This window comes from Vipera ursinii (assembly GCF_947247035.1).
Source record: "Vipera ursinii genome assembly, chromosome: 1".
NCBI classification, from domain to species: Eukaryota; Metazoa; Chordata; class Lepidosauria; order Squamata; family Viperidae; genus Vipera; species Vipera ursinii.
In genome coordinates, this window is record NC_139512.1 from 331,692,148 (window position 1) to 331,711,152 (window position 19,005).

Here is a 19,005-nt window from a genome sequence, read left to right on the forward strand (position 1 = left end):
CCAGTGAAACGTAAGCAGGTCTGACCTCTCTTCCCTTTTTATTTTAGATTACCGAAGCGACTTCTTTAGCTACTATATTGCTGCAGAATTCTGTCTCCACCTTATATGATAAACATACTCACTTTTAGATATGTGTATAAGCCTTCTACTGCTATTGTGCAAAAAGGAAAAAAACCCGGATAGATAAAACAGGATTTAAAGATAACCGTAGTGTACATTGAAGCAGTGGATTGCTCATATTCATTTAAAACAAGTCAATAATTAACGAGATGCTTCCTTGAAAGGGTGGGGTGTAAAGAAAGGTAATAGGTTGGACAGGAGGTGTGGGGAGGATTAAGAGAAAGAATAGGTAGCAGTACAAAACAAAAAACAAAAGGAAAGCATGGAGAAGGAAGCAACTATTTATTTATTTATTTAGATTTATATACCGCCCTTTCCCGACGGACTCAGGGCGGTTTACAGGATATTTAAAAGAAAATCAATACAAAAGTTAAAACAAATTTAAAAAAATTAAATGAAACCCTGAAAAAAATAAAAACCCGAGTTAAAATTAAAAATTCTCAGCCTGGGCCAGAGAGCTCAAAGAGCCAGGTCTTCAGGTCCCGGCGGAATGAACGGAGGTCGGGGCCGGTCCTCAGCTCCGCGGGCAGCTGGTTCCAAAGGGCAGGCGCGCCCACTGAGAAGGCCCTATCCCTGGGTGTTACCCGCCGGCAATCTTTAACCGGCGGCACCCTGAGAAGACCCTCCCTGTGGGAGCGCACTGGACGAAGGGAACTTGATGCTGGGAGCAGGTGTTCCCTCAGATATCCCGGACCCAAGCCATGTAGGGCTTTATAGGTCATCACCAGCACCTTGAAAGTTATGTATGAAAGAAAAAGGAGAGAAGAAAAACACTATCTCCCTTCTGCAAATTATTCAGAAGTTTTGTTGATGTATCTCTAGACAGATTTTATATCCTAGATCAGAGGTTGGCAAACTATGGCCTATGGCCTTCCCCAACTGCTTGTTTTTATATGGCCCACAAATATTTATGCCTTAAGATCTCTATAGGATATACTTGATGGGCATTGCCGTCTTGATTAAATGGCTTGACTGTCCATAAGAGGTTGACTCCCCAATGCTTGGTTAGCTGCATTGACTGAAGAGTTGAGGATATCTGTTCCCTGGCCACTTGAGGCATGCCGAATAGTAGAAGGCTTTCATGTAGAACTTTAGCTGTGTACATGCTCTTATCTTTTTCATCTCCCATCTTTTATTGGTAGCTCCCACCAAAACTTTCCCAGCCTCAGCTTGGCAAAAAGAGGAAGAGAGTAACAGATGACGTGCCGGAACTCAAGCCTATCAAACCTCTCTTAAGCGGCTCTATCCCAGTAGACCAATTGGTACAGACTCTGGAAAAGGTAATAGAAAATATTAATAGAGAAAACTTGGTAGATTGGCTAAGCATCTAATGCTAAGAAGCTGGTCCTGAGATTAACATTTATTTTTAAAGCATTTATTTCACTGCTCTCCTAAGAATTCCATCCGTGCCATGAAGGTCGTGGTGATTAACCTTATCTTTTCTGAGCCTCATTTCTAAAAGAAAGAGGCAATTTTAACTTGTTTGTTGCTTATCTTGTCCCACATAATTGAGCTGGAGCCATTGAGTATCAAGCCACATCAATTTACAGAGTATTACCCAGGGTTCTGCTGCTTTTTTAAAAAATAAGAACACCCTTTCCCAGCCTGGTGCCACCACCATCTTTCAGGTATATTAGACTGCAAGTGCCACATCCTCTAGCCAGCCACGGGACAACCAGAAAAAACATAGGAGCTCTTTGCTACTCTACTTGGAAGGATACAAAATTGATAAGTCTGTGAGCGAGCATACGGAATCTTAGATTGTATCAAGTAGGACAAAGAAAAAGAAGAAATATGATGATTTGTCTATTTTTAGTACCTATGTAGAGATGTAATTTATATTCCTAAATGACATATGACACAGACAATTATTGACCAGACGCTTATCAGATGGAAGGTTTTAAAAAGCTCCTATTTTCAGTGGATTGTTGTTGTTTTTCTTGTCCACGGTGGCTGCAGCATGGCTTCAGTGACATCAAAGTGGAGGACACCCCAAAAGGGCATCTGGTGCTGTTCCAGGACGTGGAAACTCTAATCCGCATTGAAGAAGATTCAACCCACATCATGTGTGAGAATGACGAGTCACTTAGGGTGAAGCTGCAGGACCTGGTCCTCAAATTCCTGCAGAAATTCTAGACTTTATCCTGCCAAAATTACACTCCCTGCTCTCCTTAGCCTTCTGAAGAGGGAGAAGTCTAAACAAGGATTTGGGGTTACAAGGTGGGTGAGCAAGCTTGAAAATCATGTCTGCAGTTGCACACCTTTGTTTTGTGAGACTCAGCAGGTAGGTGTGCTGTTCTGTCTCCTGAAATAAAGATAAGAACCTCTGTTTATATGAGCCAAAGTAAGAAGACCTGATTAATTCTGTCTAGATACCTTGCTATAAAAAGGCCCCTCTGTTTATTAACTGCAGCGCAAAGGATAAGATTTAGCTGACATTACAACTGCAGCAGAATCCAGAACAGTTGATGAACAGCCTTTCCTGCCATCTGTCCTTTTTTTTTACTAAAATTGGGGGAGAAAGAAATGTTAAAGATGTATTTAGTTTCAAGTTTAATTTTATTTTTTAAAGTTTGTAATACTGAACTTCTTTTAAAAATAAAATACAGACCTGCGTTGTTTTAACTGATGGCTCATTTTAAATACATAATGAACATAACTGTAAGAAATTACATCTTAGCTGAAGGCTATTCAGAAGCTGCATTGGTCTTTCACAGGTTTAAGTCCCACATATGGGAAGTAGCATCAGTGATAGAACAAATATTCAGTTCCCCCAGCCTCACCTCAGTTTTGAAAACATACTCTTAATTTGTCTACTGTTTGTCAGAAAAAGACAACTAAAACAAGAGAAGATAACAAGATCTGGGAGCAATGGAACTCTACATGGATTCATCCCCTCCTCCTCATGTGATTAAGAGTCCTGGGAAAAGTGTAGGATGGGCAGGTATTCTGCAAATCTGATGTCACTCGTGTGGCTGCTTCCATAATCTCATGAAGCTTATTTGACCACTTCAGATTATGGAACGCTTTTGTCTTCTTCAGATTCAGAGATCAAGCCCTAAAAACAATCTCATGTCAAGCTCTCCTGGCTCATGAATCATGAACTTGGATTTTTATTTAAAAGTACATTGGAACTTAGTAGTTGGTAGCTGTAAGTCTTACCCTTAAGCAGCGCCCTGCGTACAATAGCATGTGCTTCTAAAGTATACTTTCATTTTCTGGCGCAGCTGGTCAGGCAGAAATATGACTATTATATAAGACTAGTCGTAGTAATGCACAACGTTCTCTTACTGCTTTTTTTTTTGAGGAAAAAAAACCTTTAACATTCACTTGGGGAAGGAGTTGTGAATTGCATTACTTCCTCTATTTCTGGCCCAATCATGCAGAAAATGACTATCTGGTCACCTACAATGAAAAGCTTAGTTAAATGATCAAAAGATAGAGGTGCTGCCAGTTGAGGACCCATTGTCACAATTCGGCCCCAGGATAGCTATTGAAGTCTTGCTTATCTTCTCCTTTTCCATTCCTGAACAAACCCTGCATGGTATACTTTTTTCGTCTCCTTTCTTGGTTCTTGAAATGGCAAAGTTGAATACTAATCTATGAATACTATTAAAACAAGCACTCATTGGACCCCAATGAGAAAGACCTGAGGGATTTTCCCTGTCATTATCACCACCACCCCTCCCCAGGCTATAATACAGCCTCGGCACACTTTATGTCAAAAGCAGTGTAAACCCCACAGAGAGAGGTTTGACTGCTTGTGGCTGAGACATGACAACTGCTTTACAGAGCATGAGAAGAAAAGCTATTATTGCTTATAACAGTTGGTGACGCAGGTTACATGCCCATCACATTTATGTTAAATTGAAATAACACAGATGCAAACAAATTGGAACAGCAAGGGGCCAGAGACCTCCCCTACCGAGAAGCAATGCACAAAAGCTGATGTCTGAAATCAGGAACAGTATTTCCCACTGGGGACCACAGCAAGTCTGCAATTACTTAGTAAACACAGTGCAGAATGAATAAACAGAGGCACACAATGAAAAGGCTTCAGCAGCAGCCCCTTTGCCCACCCCGCCTGCCCTCTCGCTGTATCTCGCTGCTTCTTGCAATTTTCCTCCCAAATTGTGTTCCGTCTTTGAAAAAAAATATATTCCATCAATGGGCAATTCCTTCAAGTTTGGCAGATGGATGTCAGCCCTCCTTGAAATTGGGGTGAGGTCTGTTTTTTCAGTTCCATTAAACTGTAATTGTTTTCTCGTCGTTGAAAAGGAGACATTGTTTTAGCTTTGTTTTAGTTGATAAAAAAACGATGAAAGGAAAATTCAATGGGCAGCAGTAGAAGGATCTCAGGATTTCACTCAGTGGCTAGAAAAGGACAGAAAATATGCAAAATCTGAATGGCAGACAATCATTGTTTTCTGTACAAACAAAAAACAAACAAACCCACCCGACCCTTATCTGAATGCAGATGGGGGTGGGAGGGTGAATAAATGTGTGTCTGTGTGCATAAAGCAGAGAGAAAGAATACCATTTTTTTAAAAAAAATATATATGGCATAATTATAGAACATAGATTTCTGCCACAGCAAGACACCAGGTTTGATATCCAACTTCAAAAACTAACAGCAAACCAATCCAACATATTTTAAAATGTAAGATACAGGATTCAGTTCAAAATTGGGAAGCCTTGCTGATAAACATTTATAGAATGCAGTTTTCCATTACAGGATTTTAAGGCTGTGTGTCTTCAAAACATATTTCTGCAGTCAGTGAGAGATTTGACTAGAGATCATTAGATGCTCTAATACCTGCCTAACAGTCAATAAAGTGCTTTGAACTTCTAAAATTGCCAGAGAGTACATCCCTCACATAGCACGACTGTTTCTGAATCATTATCTTGTTCTTGCCATTTAATCTATTATCCTTATACTTAAATGTCACAGCTGTCAACAACATTGAAGTTATTTTTGTTTCAAAGTTGGATTTGGGAGATCACCAAGATGTGCCAGAAGTGTGGACTTAAAAGCCTTCTAGCAGGAAAACCTGGCATGGGTATCATGAAGCCTCCAGGGTGGCTTTACTTTTAGCAGTGATGTGGCAAAACTATGTAGATCTTTAATTAATTTATTTATTTATTTATTTAATTTATATACCGCCCTTCTCTCAAGAGACTCAGGGCGGTTAATGTCTGAACCAGAAAAGGAATTTATTTGGTATTAGATTTATATCCCATCCTTTTGTGCAGGTGTTCAAGACAGCATTCATTGTTCCCTCTTAACTGGCCTGTGAATAGGTTGGGCTGAGTTTTGTGGCCTTAAGTCTCCTTTGTTTTCCTTTACAGAGTGTACCTCTTACTGGTTTTTATCAAACAGGCAAATGATGACATTTAATTTGGAATGGGAATGTAAAGCACTACACCCTTTATCATGCTTGGTAGAGAAGATTAAACCTGCTTTGAATGAGTCAAAATGTGGGCAGTTCCTTTCTGCATGTCCCCTAAGAGACAGGGTCTTAAGACTGCATCTGAGGGCCCGGGTCTTTCATAATGCCATCATTTGGCTGTGTTCAAACAATACAATTATTGGGTTGTCAAGGCAAGATAATATACTGTATATATATAATCACAAAATTCACTTTCCCATGCTCAGATGATGTTACCTAGTTTGGTAACAAAATGTCTGCAGGAAAACAACCAGGCACAGAGAAAATCAAGAACTCAACTGGCTAGCCTTGAACTACATATATTCTTTATTAATGGCGCAATACAATTAACCTGATTACTGAATTAGTTCCTTTTCTGAATTTACCCAATGCTTTTGAATGCAAGAGATCTTAAAATTGATTTAATACTGTAGCAATACTTAAGACAACCTTGTGTGTTTTGAAAAAGATAAATAAAACTTCCCCCCAAGTTGGCATGCTGAGCAGTAGGGAGGTCTGTTTCTCTTGCCAACAAACAGCTGATTTTTGCTGCCAAAGCGGGTTGTTGGTTAGCCTGCTCCCTAGATCTGAACGGGAACAGTTAGGAACTACCCAACACAACCTTGGACAACTGTGGATTCACCTGGGAAAATGAATCTTGAGGATCGCAATGCCCAGGAGGAGCTGTTAAAAAATTAGATCTCCATTTTTCCTTTCAGCTGTTTGGGGATTTTTTTCAAGTATGCCTGGGTTTTAACTGCACATTTCGAATATTTTATCTTGATCTTTCTTTTAAAAGCAGAATGCTGATTTACTCCAATTACTTGCTGGTTTTTAACATGAATTCTTTAAAGATTTTTCACTGTTTATTCTGCCATTCTGAATTACTTTTGGTTTCTCTGTATGGAAGTTGATGGAGATTTTCTGAGTAGTTGAAAGTGACTTGTTTGGATTTACATTCACATTGGGTTTTCACTACAGGGATTTCTCATTTTCTTAACTTTTAAAAAGCTCTGGTCTTATTTTTTTTTAATCTATTTATTTTATTCAAAAAAAAGTTAACTCCAATTTTTTTTTAAAAAAAAAGTAAACAACATTTTAAAAAATGCATTAAAAATCTAACACATATAAACATTAATTTTTAAATTTTTGATTGAAATTTTCCTTTTTTCTTTATCCTTTATTGTGAGAAATATTAACTCAGCATTTTCTGTGGCTACATAACTTCCCTGTTTATGTCTACAATGCACCAACTTAAAGATAATAGTGACCGGGGAATGGTTTTATTATAACTAAATGATAAACAATTTGGACTGGACTTTTTTGGGAACGTAGATCAACAACAGAGGTTTATGATTCTGAGATATAAGACAGATAGATAACCTTTATTCTCATTTTTTCCTGTGGGCACAATGGCACATATTAAAAATGAAATTTGGTTGCTTCCTCTCAAAGATACACTTGTTAGGAAAATTCTCAGCCAAAATCTTAAGGAAAAGTTATTCCATTAAGAATCAAACAAGGATATTTGATCCTGGCCTGATCAGAGATCATTATTGTGGTGATTTATGGCAGACAAGAAGCCATCATAGTCTTTCTACAAGTTCAATACAATAATAGATCGTTAACAGAGGGCTTTGAAGTTTAACTTTGCTGATGGTTCACCTGTTAATTTCTTTGTTTTTCTATAGTTGATAGATGGCAGGTCAAACTGATAGCAAGTAAATATAGAAGTTTATAAATTGGGGGCCTGCTTTGCAAGGGTGGGGGAAACTAATATTGTTGCAATACATTTAGTATTCAACTGAGGGGTATAATATATTTATTTGTAAAATTTCTTTTTTTCTTTTGAATATATATATATATATATATATATATATATATATATATATATATATATATATATATATATATATATATATATATTTATTATATATTATATTATATTATATTATATTATATTATATTATATTATATTATATATATATATATATATATTGGGGGGGGGAAGGAAGAAAAAGCCAAACAAGTTCAGAGCTAGTTAATACTTGGGAACCCCAATGTTGTAGGTAAAGCCAGGAAGTTTTTAAGAAATTCCCAAAAGTACCAATGGAAAATTGTTGCTACAAAACTAATCACCAAGAGTCAAATTTGATTGGCAAATGCCTTTATAGTTAACGGATGCAATCAAGACAATGATTCAAACCAAAAGCTAGTTCCATTATCAGAGTAAGATCTGATTAAGGTCACAAGATCCTGTTATCTATATGGAAATCCAGACTAGCAATATTACAATCTACAAGTCCCATCTCCCTGATCCAGATGTGAAGGTATGTTTAATAAATTTCACTCAGTCACCAACCTACAGGTCTGGTCATCTGGAGGAGGGAGGGGCTGAAAAAATTCACTGAAAATTAGAGTACCGTAAGCGCCTTTACACTCAGCCCTAAGTCTTTAAGTGTAATAAATAATCAGCCCTAAGTCTTTAAGTGTAATAAATAATATTAACACTGAAATCTCCAATAATTCTCATGAAAGTCATCAGGACCAGGGACTATCCTGGCACCTCCAGGGCTCTTTGTCATATAGGTTAATATTCATATATAAATAAGCATTGTAAAAAGTAGAAGCTGGGATCTGCAAAATCCAAGAGAATTCAAGACTATTTAAAAATACATGAATGCATCTAGCATACAAACAATCTAAACATTTTATTTTAATAAAAATTAAATGGACAAGTGACAGCAGTCCAGTGCTTTGTTCAAAAGTTAATTTTCCCAGCAGGAAAAAAATGATTGTGAAACATTATTGTTCATTAATGCTTTGTGACTAGTTTGACCCATTGCAATTGTTTTGTGAATGGACACATCCTCCCGTCACACCAGCCAGTTTGAAAGAGGACAGGAATATGATTTTAACATTCCAAATGTGCTCAAGGTTAAAAGAAGCTTGAGAGCCCCATTATAACACAATCTTCAGCCATAGGAAGGAAGGAAGGAAGGAAGGAAGGAAGGAAGGAAGGAAGGAAGGAAGGAAGGAAGGAAGGAAGGAAGGAAGGAAGGAAGGAAGGAAGGAAGGAAGGAAGGAAGGAAGGGCATTGTTCGTATCTGAAACAGTCACTATTCAAGAGAGCTGGAAGGGAAGCTCAGTCCAGCATGAACAACATGAATATGCTTGTATATCTTTTAACACTTGTTTCTAGCCTGGAGGAACTTTCTCATTTACTTCCACTTCCAATCCCTTGTCTGTTTTGCCTTTTTAGATTCTAAGCCAGTGGGCAAGATGTATGCTTTTTTTAATACTGTGACCCATTTTAAGATACAAGATTTGCCTAAAAACAGAGATAAAATGCAGTAATCTATAAAATTAAAATGAAGGCTTCTAAAATTAGTTTTTCAGGACCCAACCATCTTCCACAGTTCAGCTTCATGTTAATGTTGAAGTATTTTTTTTAAAAAAAATCAAATTGGTAGTCATGATAGATTCTTTGTCTTGAGTGCACACTGCTTTTTTCCTAGCCAGGGCTAATGCTTTGCACCCTCTTTAGACATAGCCATCAGATGGAGAAGCCCCTTGATATCAAGGCAACAAGTCTGAAACAATCTCTCCTAAGGGACTATTTGTTCCTCCTGTCCCCTCAGCTCCATCACAGTTCCCAGGATAAAATTACAGCTTGTCATAAGCTCTAGGTCTTTTTCTGAAGATGACTGTCCCAGATGGAACACAGCAATAGTGTTGTATCTAGATCATTACAGCCATTGGCCAAAGCATATCTTTCTTGTTGCTCCCTTAGGTTTTTCATTAAAAGCTGAATCAAAACAATTTTCCTGAATTCTTTCTATAGAATATGATCCTTTACAGCCTCATGTGCACTTGATCTACTCAATAAGATGTTTTTCCAAAAGTGCCAAACTCTTTTATTACCTGCACAGGATTAATTTTTTTGCAAATTTTACTAGCTCTGTTCCTGACAATAACCAACTGCTTAGATATGGGTAAAACAGAAGGCCCTATCCTCTTAGGAATATTCCTGTCCCTTCTTTGAATGGTGGAAACATGTAGGAGGCAGTTAAAGACCAAAGGAGGAAATATTGAACCCTGTTTTCCCTCCTCCCACTTGAAAGTAAAAAGGCTTTTACATGTAGGTTTATGACTGCCAGATGCGTACAACTACAAATTAAGGGTCAATTCCTTAAAAATCCAAATCCAATACAATTTCTCATCCTCCTTCCTAAAATATAAAATTAACGTTTTATTTTTCACATCTGTGCATTTCCACAAATAGTATTATCACCAACACCACAGCCAACATAACCACTGTAATAGTAATAATAAAAAAAAGTTGCACAAATGAAAGCAAATGTAATTAAGACATTCAATGGCTCAGGGAGGTTTTTAATTAATTTTCAATTCAGCACCATGGCCAGTTCTGTGCCAGAAAGGTCGGCTGTTGACAATGGAGCACTTAGGGCCATTGCTTTTCAGTCTGCTTGGCTCACATGTTGCCATCATCAACTTTCTTTCATTGTAAATGGCTGACAACCAGACACATTCAAGGTAAACTCCGTGTTTATTTTATTGTTTTACAAAATTCAGCACATGAGTATTGTCAAGGCTTTAGAGCCCCAAGGTTTTAGACTGTTTTTTTTCCTTAAACCACTATTTAAAATGTGATGCTCACTGAGCTTTTAAACAAATCCCCGGTCTCAGAGTAGGGAGAAAGGAAGGGCCATTTACTGTGGTTGGCATTCCAGAAGGTCATGAAACTGGAAGTTTTCACTCTGTTTTGTCATCCTGTTGGCTCACCTTTTCAAAGGAAAGGAAATCCACCATTGTGACAGAAAAGCATACTGACTACAGCAGAGTATCAGTTGTTAATTTTTATCATGCATGGTCAAGGTATGGTGAAATCTGCCGATTTATTTGAAGGCCTGATAAAAAGACAATTCATATGACTGCTGATTTTCTTTCTAATTTTCACCGGAATGATGATACATTAAAAGCAACAAGTTCATTTTCCCAGCAGATCAAGCATGGAATGGAGAATCCGGTAAAGTAAGATTCAATCTAAGGTTTTTAACATTCTAAGCCTTTCCAAATTCATGTTTGGGATGATATTTAAAGTGATAATCCATCACCAGTAGATACTTAAAATCCAAGAGGGTGTACGTATGATATGTATTTTATAAAAGAACAGATGCTACTTGCTTATGTACCTGAAGCATATTATGGCATTAATCTGGAACTCACTACGGACGATCAGAGCATCGCTACCTACTGAAGGGGACAACTTGCGATTAATTGCAAGCTATAACACAAAGATAGATGAACTCCTGTTGCAGCGTAAACATTCCAAGCTTAAGGAAAAAAATACAACCTCAACTCAAAATTGATGCTTGAAAGAACTGAGTAAGCAAATGCATTGCTCAGCCTGGAAAATTTACCAGGAAGTAATTTTCTGAGCAAGTAGCAAGAGTCAGAATAAGACAAAATATCATCAACACACAGCTACCTCCGCCCCTAAAAGGCTTAGTTTAAATTGAGTATAACGAACAATGCCCTGAATACACTTAGGTCTGTATGAGCATGCTAACTAAATGTGTAAAAGAGAGGTCACAACAGGCCGATCAAACTCAATTTAGTACTTCCAACTTGCCCTTCCTTTTGCCTTTTCTTTGGGGGACATTCAACCACCTATGAGTTCAGCAGCATCTCTAAATAACTGCAGTTTAAATGTGGGGCAAGGACCCACGTCAGTGGGGAATGATCAGCACATGAAGAGGTATTCTGTTATTTTATCAAGGACAGATCTGTGTTGTTCTCGTGCAAATGAGAGACCATATATTAACGTAGGTAGGATTGGCCATTCCTTAAGACTATTATAGGACTGATAACTGTGAGCATTTGTAATTTAAAGTAAATGTTAAAAGGGGAAATAAGGAAATGGTTAGTTAATGCTGCTCAGTAACATTCAATACAGCTAAGCTACAAATAAGCAGTGCAACTCTACGGAAGTTGTGGCATTACCAAATGGTCCATGGGGGAGAGGCACATAGAAATTATATTCCCTCAGAAACATTTGTTACAGGAGTTCACAATCTTTTCTAAATGATATAGGAATATGGGTAATTTATTATCTTTCCAGAAATAAAAAGAAAAAACTGAAGTGAAGACTCAAATATAGTTAGGGGTTTAGAAATGACGACAGTTATTACACCCATTTTTCAGTTGCTCAAAAACCGTTTACTGGTGGACTCGTTTGTGAAAGAGTGTACTGGAATGGACATCTTTAAAATTAGCAACTTTGGGTATGAAAGATCGAGGCACAAAAAAATGTAATAGAAAGGTTGAAAGAAATGGAGCTTATACATCAGTTGAGACTCAGTCACACACCTACACACACACGGCCAACAAGAAATTTCCAGAATGTTTTAACAACAGCTATGAATGTAGTGGAAATGAAAAAGGGATATGAGGAGGAAAAGGGCTAAGAAACTAGGCCACGGAAACCTGTTGAGTTCATGCCTGTGTCTGCAGAATTGATCCTGGAGGTCGGAAACGATACAAATTCCATTAGCAAGCCAAAACCATCTCTTTGTCTTGAACACAAGAGACCCGTGACCACATAAAAGGAAGGCAGGGGACAGAATATATCTGCACATGCAGGAGATGTAGAATTATGGAAGGTTCACCGGAAGTCCTCATCCAAAGGATTTTCACAAAGATATCACACTTTTCTGTACTCCAGATCAGCCTCCTTGCAGACACATCTGCTTCATTTAGCATGCTATTCTGTTGGCACTATGCTCATAAGTAACATAGTTCTCCATATTTTATGGCTGTATTCACATGTCACATCGAAATACAAACTACAGGTAGTCCTCGACTTGCAACAGTTCACTCAGTGGCTGTTCAAAGTTACAACGGCTCTGAAATGACTTATGACCATTTTTCACACTTGTGACCATTGCAGCATCCCCATGGTCACGTGATTTACATTTGGATGCTTGACAACTGACTCACATTTATGACGGTTGAAGTGTCCTGGGGTCATGTGATCACCTTTTGTGACTTTCTGACAAGGAAAGTCAATGGAGAAGCCAAATTCACTTAACAACCGTGTTACTAATTTAACAACTGCAGTAACTCACTTAACAACAGTGGCAAGAAAAGTCGTAAAATGGGACAAAACTCACTTAACAAATTTCTCACTTAGCAACATAAATTTTGGGCTCAAACTGTGGTCGTAAGTTGAGGACTACCCTTAGCAATCAACCAGTTTAGCTTCCCATGCACTCCAAACAAAACCTGTGCGGTTAGTCTGTGTTTCAGTATGTCATGAAAACCCAGAAAATTGGGCCAATTGAATAAAACCATGGTCCAGTTAACCATAAGTAAACTTGGCATGAAAACGGAATCAATAAATAATCTGTCTATCAGGAGCTCTGATCCGAACCAAAGCTTCCAAGGCCAGAGAGACAGTGGAACAGAGCTTTGTTAATGGCAGAGAAAGCAGCATCAGGATCTGGGAAGCAAAAGTACAAAGGGGCTTCCAGCTATCTTTCCTCTGAGGCAGCAGCAGCAGCAGTGAACCAATGGGAGCAGAGACAGGAAGTCACCGTGGTGTTCTGAGATAATCCATCAGCAGGCACACAGGACAGGCAGCGTTCTGGGAGGACCTTGCTCTACAATGAGATCAGTGAGAGAGAAAAGAAGGAAAAACCTTGACCATAGCAATTAGCTCCTTGGAGCTACTAAAGGAAACAGATCGAGATCTGGGATTCCGGGTGGAGGGAATGTGTCATTTCCTCTGTGAAATCGGCAGCAGATCTTAAGCACATTAGACCAAAGAGCAAGCAGTTATACAGTCATGGCCGAAATTGTTGGCACCCCAGAAATTTTTCCAGAAAATCAAGTATTTCTCACAGAAAAGTATTGCAGGAACACATGTTTTGCTATACACAGGTTTATTCCCTTTGTGTGTATTGGAACACAACAAAAAAGGGAGGGAAAAAAAGCAAATTGGACATAATGTCAAACAAAACTCCAAAAATGGGCCGGACAAAATTATTGGCACCCTTAACTTAATATTTGGTTGCACACCCTTTGGAAAAAATAACTGAAATCAGTCGCTTCCTATAACCATCAATAAGCTTCTTATACCTCTCACCTGGAATTTTGGACCACTCTTCCTTTGCAAACTGCTCCAGGTCTCTCTTATTGGAAGGGCACCTTTTCCCAACAGCAATTTTAAGATCTCTCCACAGGTGTTCAATGGGATTCAGATCTGGACTCATTGCTGGCCACTTCAGAACTCTCCAGCACTTTCTTGCCATCCATTTCTGGGTGCTTTTTGACGTATGTTTGGGGTCATTGTCCTGCTGGAAGACCCAGAAACCCAGCTTTCTGACACTGGGCTCTACAGTGCGACCCAAAATCCTTTGGTAATCCTCAGATTTCATGATGCCTTGCACACATTCAAGGCACCCAGTGCCAGAGGCAGCAAAACAACCCCAAAACATCATTGAACCTCCACCACATTTCACTGTAGGTACTGTGTTCTTTTCTTTGTAGGCCTCATTTCGTTTTCGGTAAACAGTAGAAAGATGTGCTTTACCCAAAAGCTCTATCTTGGTCTCATCTGTCCACAAGACATTTTCCCAGAAGGATTTTGGCTTACTCAAGTACACTTTGGCAAAATGTAATCTTGCTTTTTTATGTCTCTGTGTCAGCAGTGGGGTCCTCCTGGGTCTCCTGCCATAGCGTTTCATTTCATTTAAAAGTCGACGGATAGTTTGCGCTGACACTGATGCTCCCTGAGCCTGCAGGACAGCTTGTATTCCTTCGGAAATTGTTTGGGGCTGCTTATCCACCATCCGGACTATCCTGCGTTGCAACCTTTCATCAATTTTTCTCTTCTGTCCACGACCAGGGAGATTCGCTACAGTGCCATGGGTTGCAAACTTCTTGATAATGTTGCGCACTGTGGACAAAGGCAAATCTAGATCTCTGGAGATGGACTTGTAACCTTGAGATTGTTGATATTTGTCCACAATTTTGGTTCTCAAGTCCTCAGACAGTTCTCTTCTCCTCTTTCTGTTGTCCATGCTTAGCGTGGCACACACAGACACACAATGCAAAGACTAAGTGAACTTTTCTCCTTTTTATCTGCTTTCAGGTGTGATTTTTATATTGCCCACACCTGTTACTTACCCCAGGTGAGTTTAAAGGAGCATCACATGGTTGAAACAATCTTGTTTACCCACAATTTTGAAAGGGTGCCAATAATTTTGTCCGGCCCATTTTTGGAGTTTTGTTTGACATTATGTCCAATTTGCTTTTCTTCCTCCCTTTTTTGTTGTGTTCCAATACACACAAAGGGAATAAACCTGTGTATAGCAAAACATGTGTTCCTGCAATACTTTTCTGTGAGAAATACTTGATTTTCTGGAAAAATTTCTGGGGTGCCAACAATTTTGGCCATGACTGTAAGCCTCTGGGGACCAAATCTGACTTTCTCAGCTGCATAACTTGATCACTGAGCAATACAGGAATTTCTTAGGTCTCTGCTTCCCTCCAAGCAACATTAGGGCTGGGAAGAAAAGAAAAATCAAATAATGACCCCCCCTCCCTCTTCCTCCCAAAAGGTCTTAAAAGGCGTATCTAAAAACACTCTCATTTTAAATAATAATTAATATTTTTAAAATCCCAGTTTATACCCTTGGCAAAACAACTTACTGGGGAGCTAAAGAAAGTCTTTTATTTTTTTTCTGAATAAGTGAGTCAAAGCTGCCTCTTTCAATGGAGTCCTGTGCCATACAGTTCTGGCAGGCTTGTGTCGCAGCTGAAACAGAAAACGGCCATTTGTCCCCAAGTTCATTAACCTTTCTGCCTTGTCCATAGGCCAGTTCCAGACTCCCATAGCTGTGTCTTCTGTTCAGATGAATTTGAAACATTTAGTCTTGTCGTGTGGTAACCGGGTCTTGAAGAGGACTGAATCAACACGGAACTGCGTATACAGCAAGGGCATGTAGCCGTAGACTTTGACAAAGAAGTTGATGCATTTGTGCCGCTCATGGAAATGGGAGTCATCATGAGAGAGTGCCTGAGGACAGCCAGGGCAACGGAAAGTCCACCGGGAAGTCACCTGGACACAAGAGAGCAGGAAACATGATAGTATTACTCACGTTCTGGGGGGGGGACTGCCTTTCTCACCATTTCAACAAGCACTGACCTTGATTGGTGGTTTCCTAGTAATATGAGAAACCAGGAAGTTCATGGCAATATCCTCACAGTTGATATATTCATCTACCATATCACGGATGGCCTGTGGCATCACGTAAGAATACAGGTAGGCGTAGTACTACAAGCAGAAGAAAAAATAAGCACACATTAAAAAAAGGGCTGAAACTACGAAAATGTTACTGAATAAGCAGAAGCAAAATCTTTTATCGGGTGAAGTTAGATAATCATACTAATTTCACCCTTTAACCAAGATACACACCTATAATAAAGGTTTTCATGACAGCTAACGTATGTGCTGTGTAAGAGTCAAAGTGACATCCCCACCGCAAATGGAAACTTGAATTTATTATCTCTAGAAACAACTTCTCACTGGAACAACGGAACTAGAATGAGTCTGGATATAAGGCACCAATAGGCACCTTGGTGTCCTCCAGATGTTCCGCAGCTCCATACTCATAAGCTCCACGCAACGTGGTTAATATCAAGGGATCATGAACACTGCAGTTCAAAATAGCAGAAAAGGCAATTGCTTCCATATCCCTCCTTTAAGTTATTTCCAAGCAAAGACAGGAAAAACAGTCCCACCTGCACTCTATATAGGCTTATTTCTTTTCCTGTGAACTAATTTCACAAAAAAGATTAATTATTAGAGAAAACAGTTCAAATTAATGATTTTTGAAAAAGAAAGATGATTCCATTCTAAACAATCCATGATCAAATAGATTAATTACAAAATATTTTATCAGATGAAGTTACATAATTATACTATACCGGTAGAGAGAAACTAGTAGTCCTCAACTTACAACCGCAATTGACCCTCAAATTTATGTTGCTAAGTGAGACATTTATTAAGTGAGTTTTGCTGCATTTTAAAACCTTTCTTGTTAAGTGAATCACTGCAGTGGGTAACATGGTTGTTAAATGAATCTGGCTTCCTCACTGACTTTGCTTGTTAAAAGGTCTCAAAAGGTGATCATGTGACTCTGGGATACTGCAACCGTCATAAATATGAGTCAGTGCCAAGTGTCTGGATTTTGATCACGTGACTATGGGGATGCTGCAACAGTCATAAGTGTGAAAAATGGTCAGGTCGCTTTTTTCAGTAACTTTGAACAGTCACAAATGAACTGTTGTAAGTTGAGGACTACCCGTAGTTAAAAAAACAAACATACAGTCCAAGTAGATTGGAGTAATCAAGAGTCCTAATTTTGTGGGGGGAAAGGGGGGGCACTATCTTAGCTCAGTTCCTGCAAATGCTCTTATTTTTCTACTCTTGAGTCCGGAGGGTGTTGCACAGGGTAACAGGAAAGTTCCACTTCTCCACTTCTAAATCCCACTAGATGGCAAGATTGCAGAAAGAGGACCTGGGGTTCAATCTCTCTAGTTCAGACATGTCAAAGTCGCGATGTCAGGTGACGTCACGCAACATATCGGAACTTTTTCCCCATTGCCGGCAATGGGGTGGGCACGGTTTCCCGGTGATGCATCCGGCCCGCGGGCCGGCAGTTTGACACCCCTGCTCTAGCTGATCTTGTAGGACAGACAGACATTCTTAGGGACAGACGGTTCTGCAACTATTCAGGTCCCATGCCCTGTAGGGTTTTAAAGGTATAAATAAAAATTACAAACTATTAGAAAGAGAGAGAAAGAGAAAGATTAAGATCAAGTTTCAAAAAAGAATGTGATACTCCCAGGAAAAGTTGCTTCAGAGATGCAATAGGCAATTTGTAACTCAAGTTCAATAATCCCAATGAGCAAACAATTCTATTCAGTCCAAACCCAGGATTTTGACCATACAATAAAATGTGGCCCTTGATAGGGAAGAGCAACACACGAATTAGTTTTAGTTTAGTTTTTATTAAATTTTTATACCGCCCTTCTCCCTAGGGACTCAGGGCGGTGAACAGGGCAGATAATAAAAGTACAAAACTACAAAAGTTAAAATAGAATTAAATTAATGCCCAAGATAAAACAGTAAAATATACAAATATTTAAAAACCCAAATTAACTCCCCATCAGGCCAGGCCAGCTTGTTCAAACAGGTGGGTCTTTAACCCGCGCCGGAAGGAGCGGAGATCCGGTGCCATCCGGAGCTCCACCGGCAGTTCATTCCATAAGGCCGGGGCGCCCACAGAGAAGGCCCTCCCCCTGGGGGCCACCAGCCGGCATTCTCTGACTGGAGGCACCCTGAGGAGGCCCTCTCTGTGGGAACGCACAGGGCGGAATTAGTAGTAACTGTCCTTTTACTTTCAACATATAGTACAACAAAGCCAAACATACTTGCACAGTAACACATAGCACATAGAACTGCTCCTGGAACACACAGAAATGCTCCTGGCCACCGATTGATATCAATCTGCGACCAGGAACATTTCAATTTCCAGACTACACTTGCTTTGGGAAACTGAGGACAAAGCTTAAATTCTCCCCAATTAGTAATCTTGCAATGTTTCTCAATAGAACAAATATTTGGCCTAAGTCAGAGGTGTCAAATTGCTGGCCCGTGGGCCGGTTTCATCATACCGAAGCCGCACCCACCCCATTGCCAGCAATGAAAAAAGAGTCGCAATGCACCGTGACACGTCACGTGACGTGGCGAGTTTGACGCCTGTGGCCTAAGTCATCATAAGAAATATGGTTCTCTATAAGGACTTGCTCCTTACTTTGTGGAAAAAAGCAGCACCCGTCAGCACCATGGACAGTTCACAGGAGTAATTGGAGTTGTAGAGCCAGGACTGGTGAGGGATGTCCCATGCATGGTACCTCCCAGGAAATCCTACAATGCGATCCCGAGCTTCTCTCCAGACCCTACAAATACAAAGAAAACAACTTAAGCAGGCAGAGAAGAGGTGGAACATGTTGGAGAGACAAGAAACAGAGAGAAATTCCTAGGTCACAATGGTTAAAGGTAAAGGTAAAGGTTCCCCCGCACATGCGTGCTAGTTGTTTCTGACTCTAGGGGCCGGTGCTCATCTCCGTTTCAAAGCCGAAGAGCTAACAGCGTTCCGTGCGCCTTTGGCGTCTAGTCACAATGGTTACTATTATTGAATTATCTACACTACACATTTAGATTTTAAACCTTAGTTTAAATGTTCTTCCACCTCACTTTCTAGAATTGGGATGAATGGCCTCCACTTTAGATGGATTGAATATTACTACAATAATGCTCTCAACCTTTTTTGTGAAACTGGTAAAGTGAGATAACACTTTG

The 19,005-nt window shown here is 39.5% G+C and overlaps 2 protein-coding genes across 4 annotated transcripts in view; one reads left to right on the plus strand and one right to left on the minus strand.

Annotated features, from left to right (window-relative positions):
• INTS9 (integrator complex subunit 9) overlaps window positions 1–2,655 on the plus strand; it is a 77,190-nt gene extending 74,535 nt beyond the window's left edge. The window contains exons 16-18 of the mRNA XM_083348430.1: window positions 1,263–1,400; window positions 2,080–2,340; window positions 2,534–2,655. Of these exons, the coding sequence (XP_083204556.1) occupies window positions 1,263–1,400; window positions 2,080–2,256 (315 nt within the window). The 3' untranslated portion in view covers window positions 2,257–2,340; window positions 2,534–2,655. The remainder of the gene's footprint in view (window positions 1–1,262; window positions 1,401–2,079; window positions 2,341–2,533) is intronic.
• EXTL3 (exostosin like glycosyltransferase 3) overlaps window positions 1–19,005 on the minus strand; it is a 149,358-nt gene that overhangs the window by 4,576 nt on the left and 125,777 nt on the right. For 2 of the 3 annotated variants that reach the window (XM_083348419.1, XM_083348421.1), the window contains 3 exons: window positions 18,458–18,602; window positions 15,784–15,912; window positions 15,288–15,696 (listed from right to left, as the gene is read on the minus strand). In XM_083348419.1, coding sequence (XP_083204545.1) covers window positions 15,487–15,696; window positions 15,784–15,912; window positions 18,458–18,602 — 484 coding nt within the window. In that variant the 3' untranslated portion in view covers window positions 15,288–15,486. Of the gene's footprint in view, window positions 1–4,387; window positions 4,495–15,287; window positions 15,697–15,783; window positions 15,913–18,457; window positions 18,603–19,005 lie in introns of those variants that run through there. The other variant, XM_083348420.1, reaches the window with a different exon arrangement.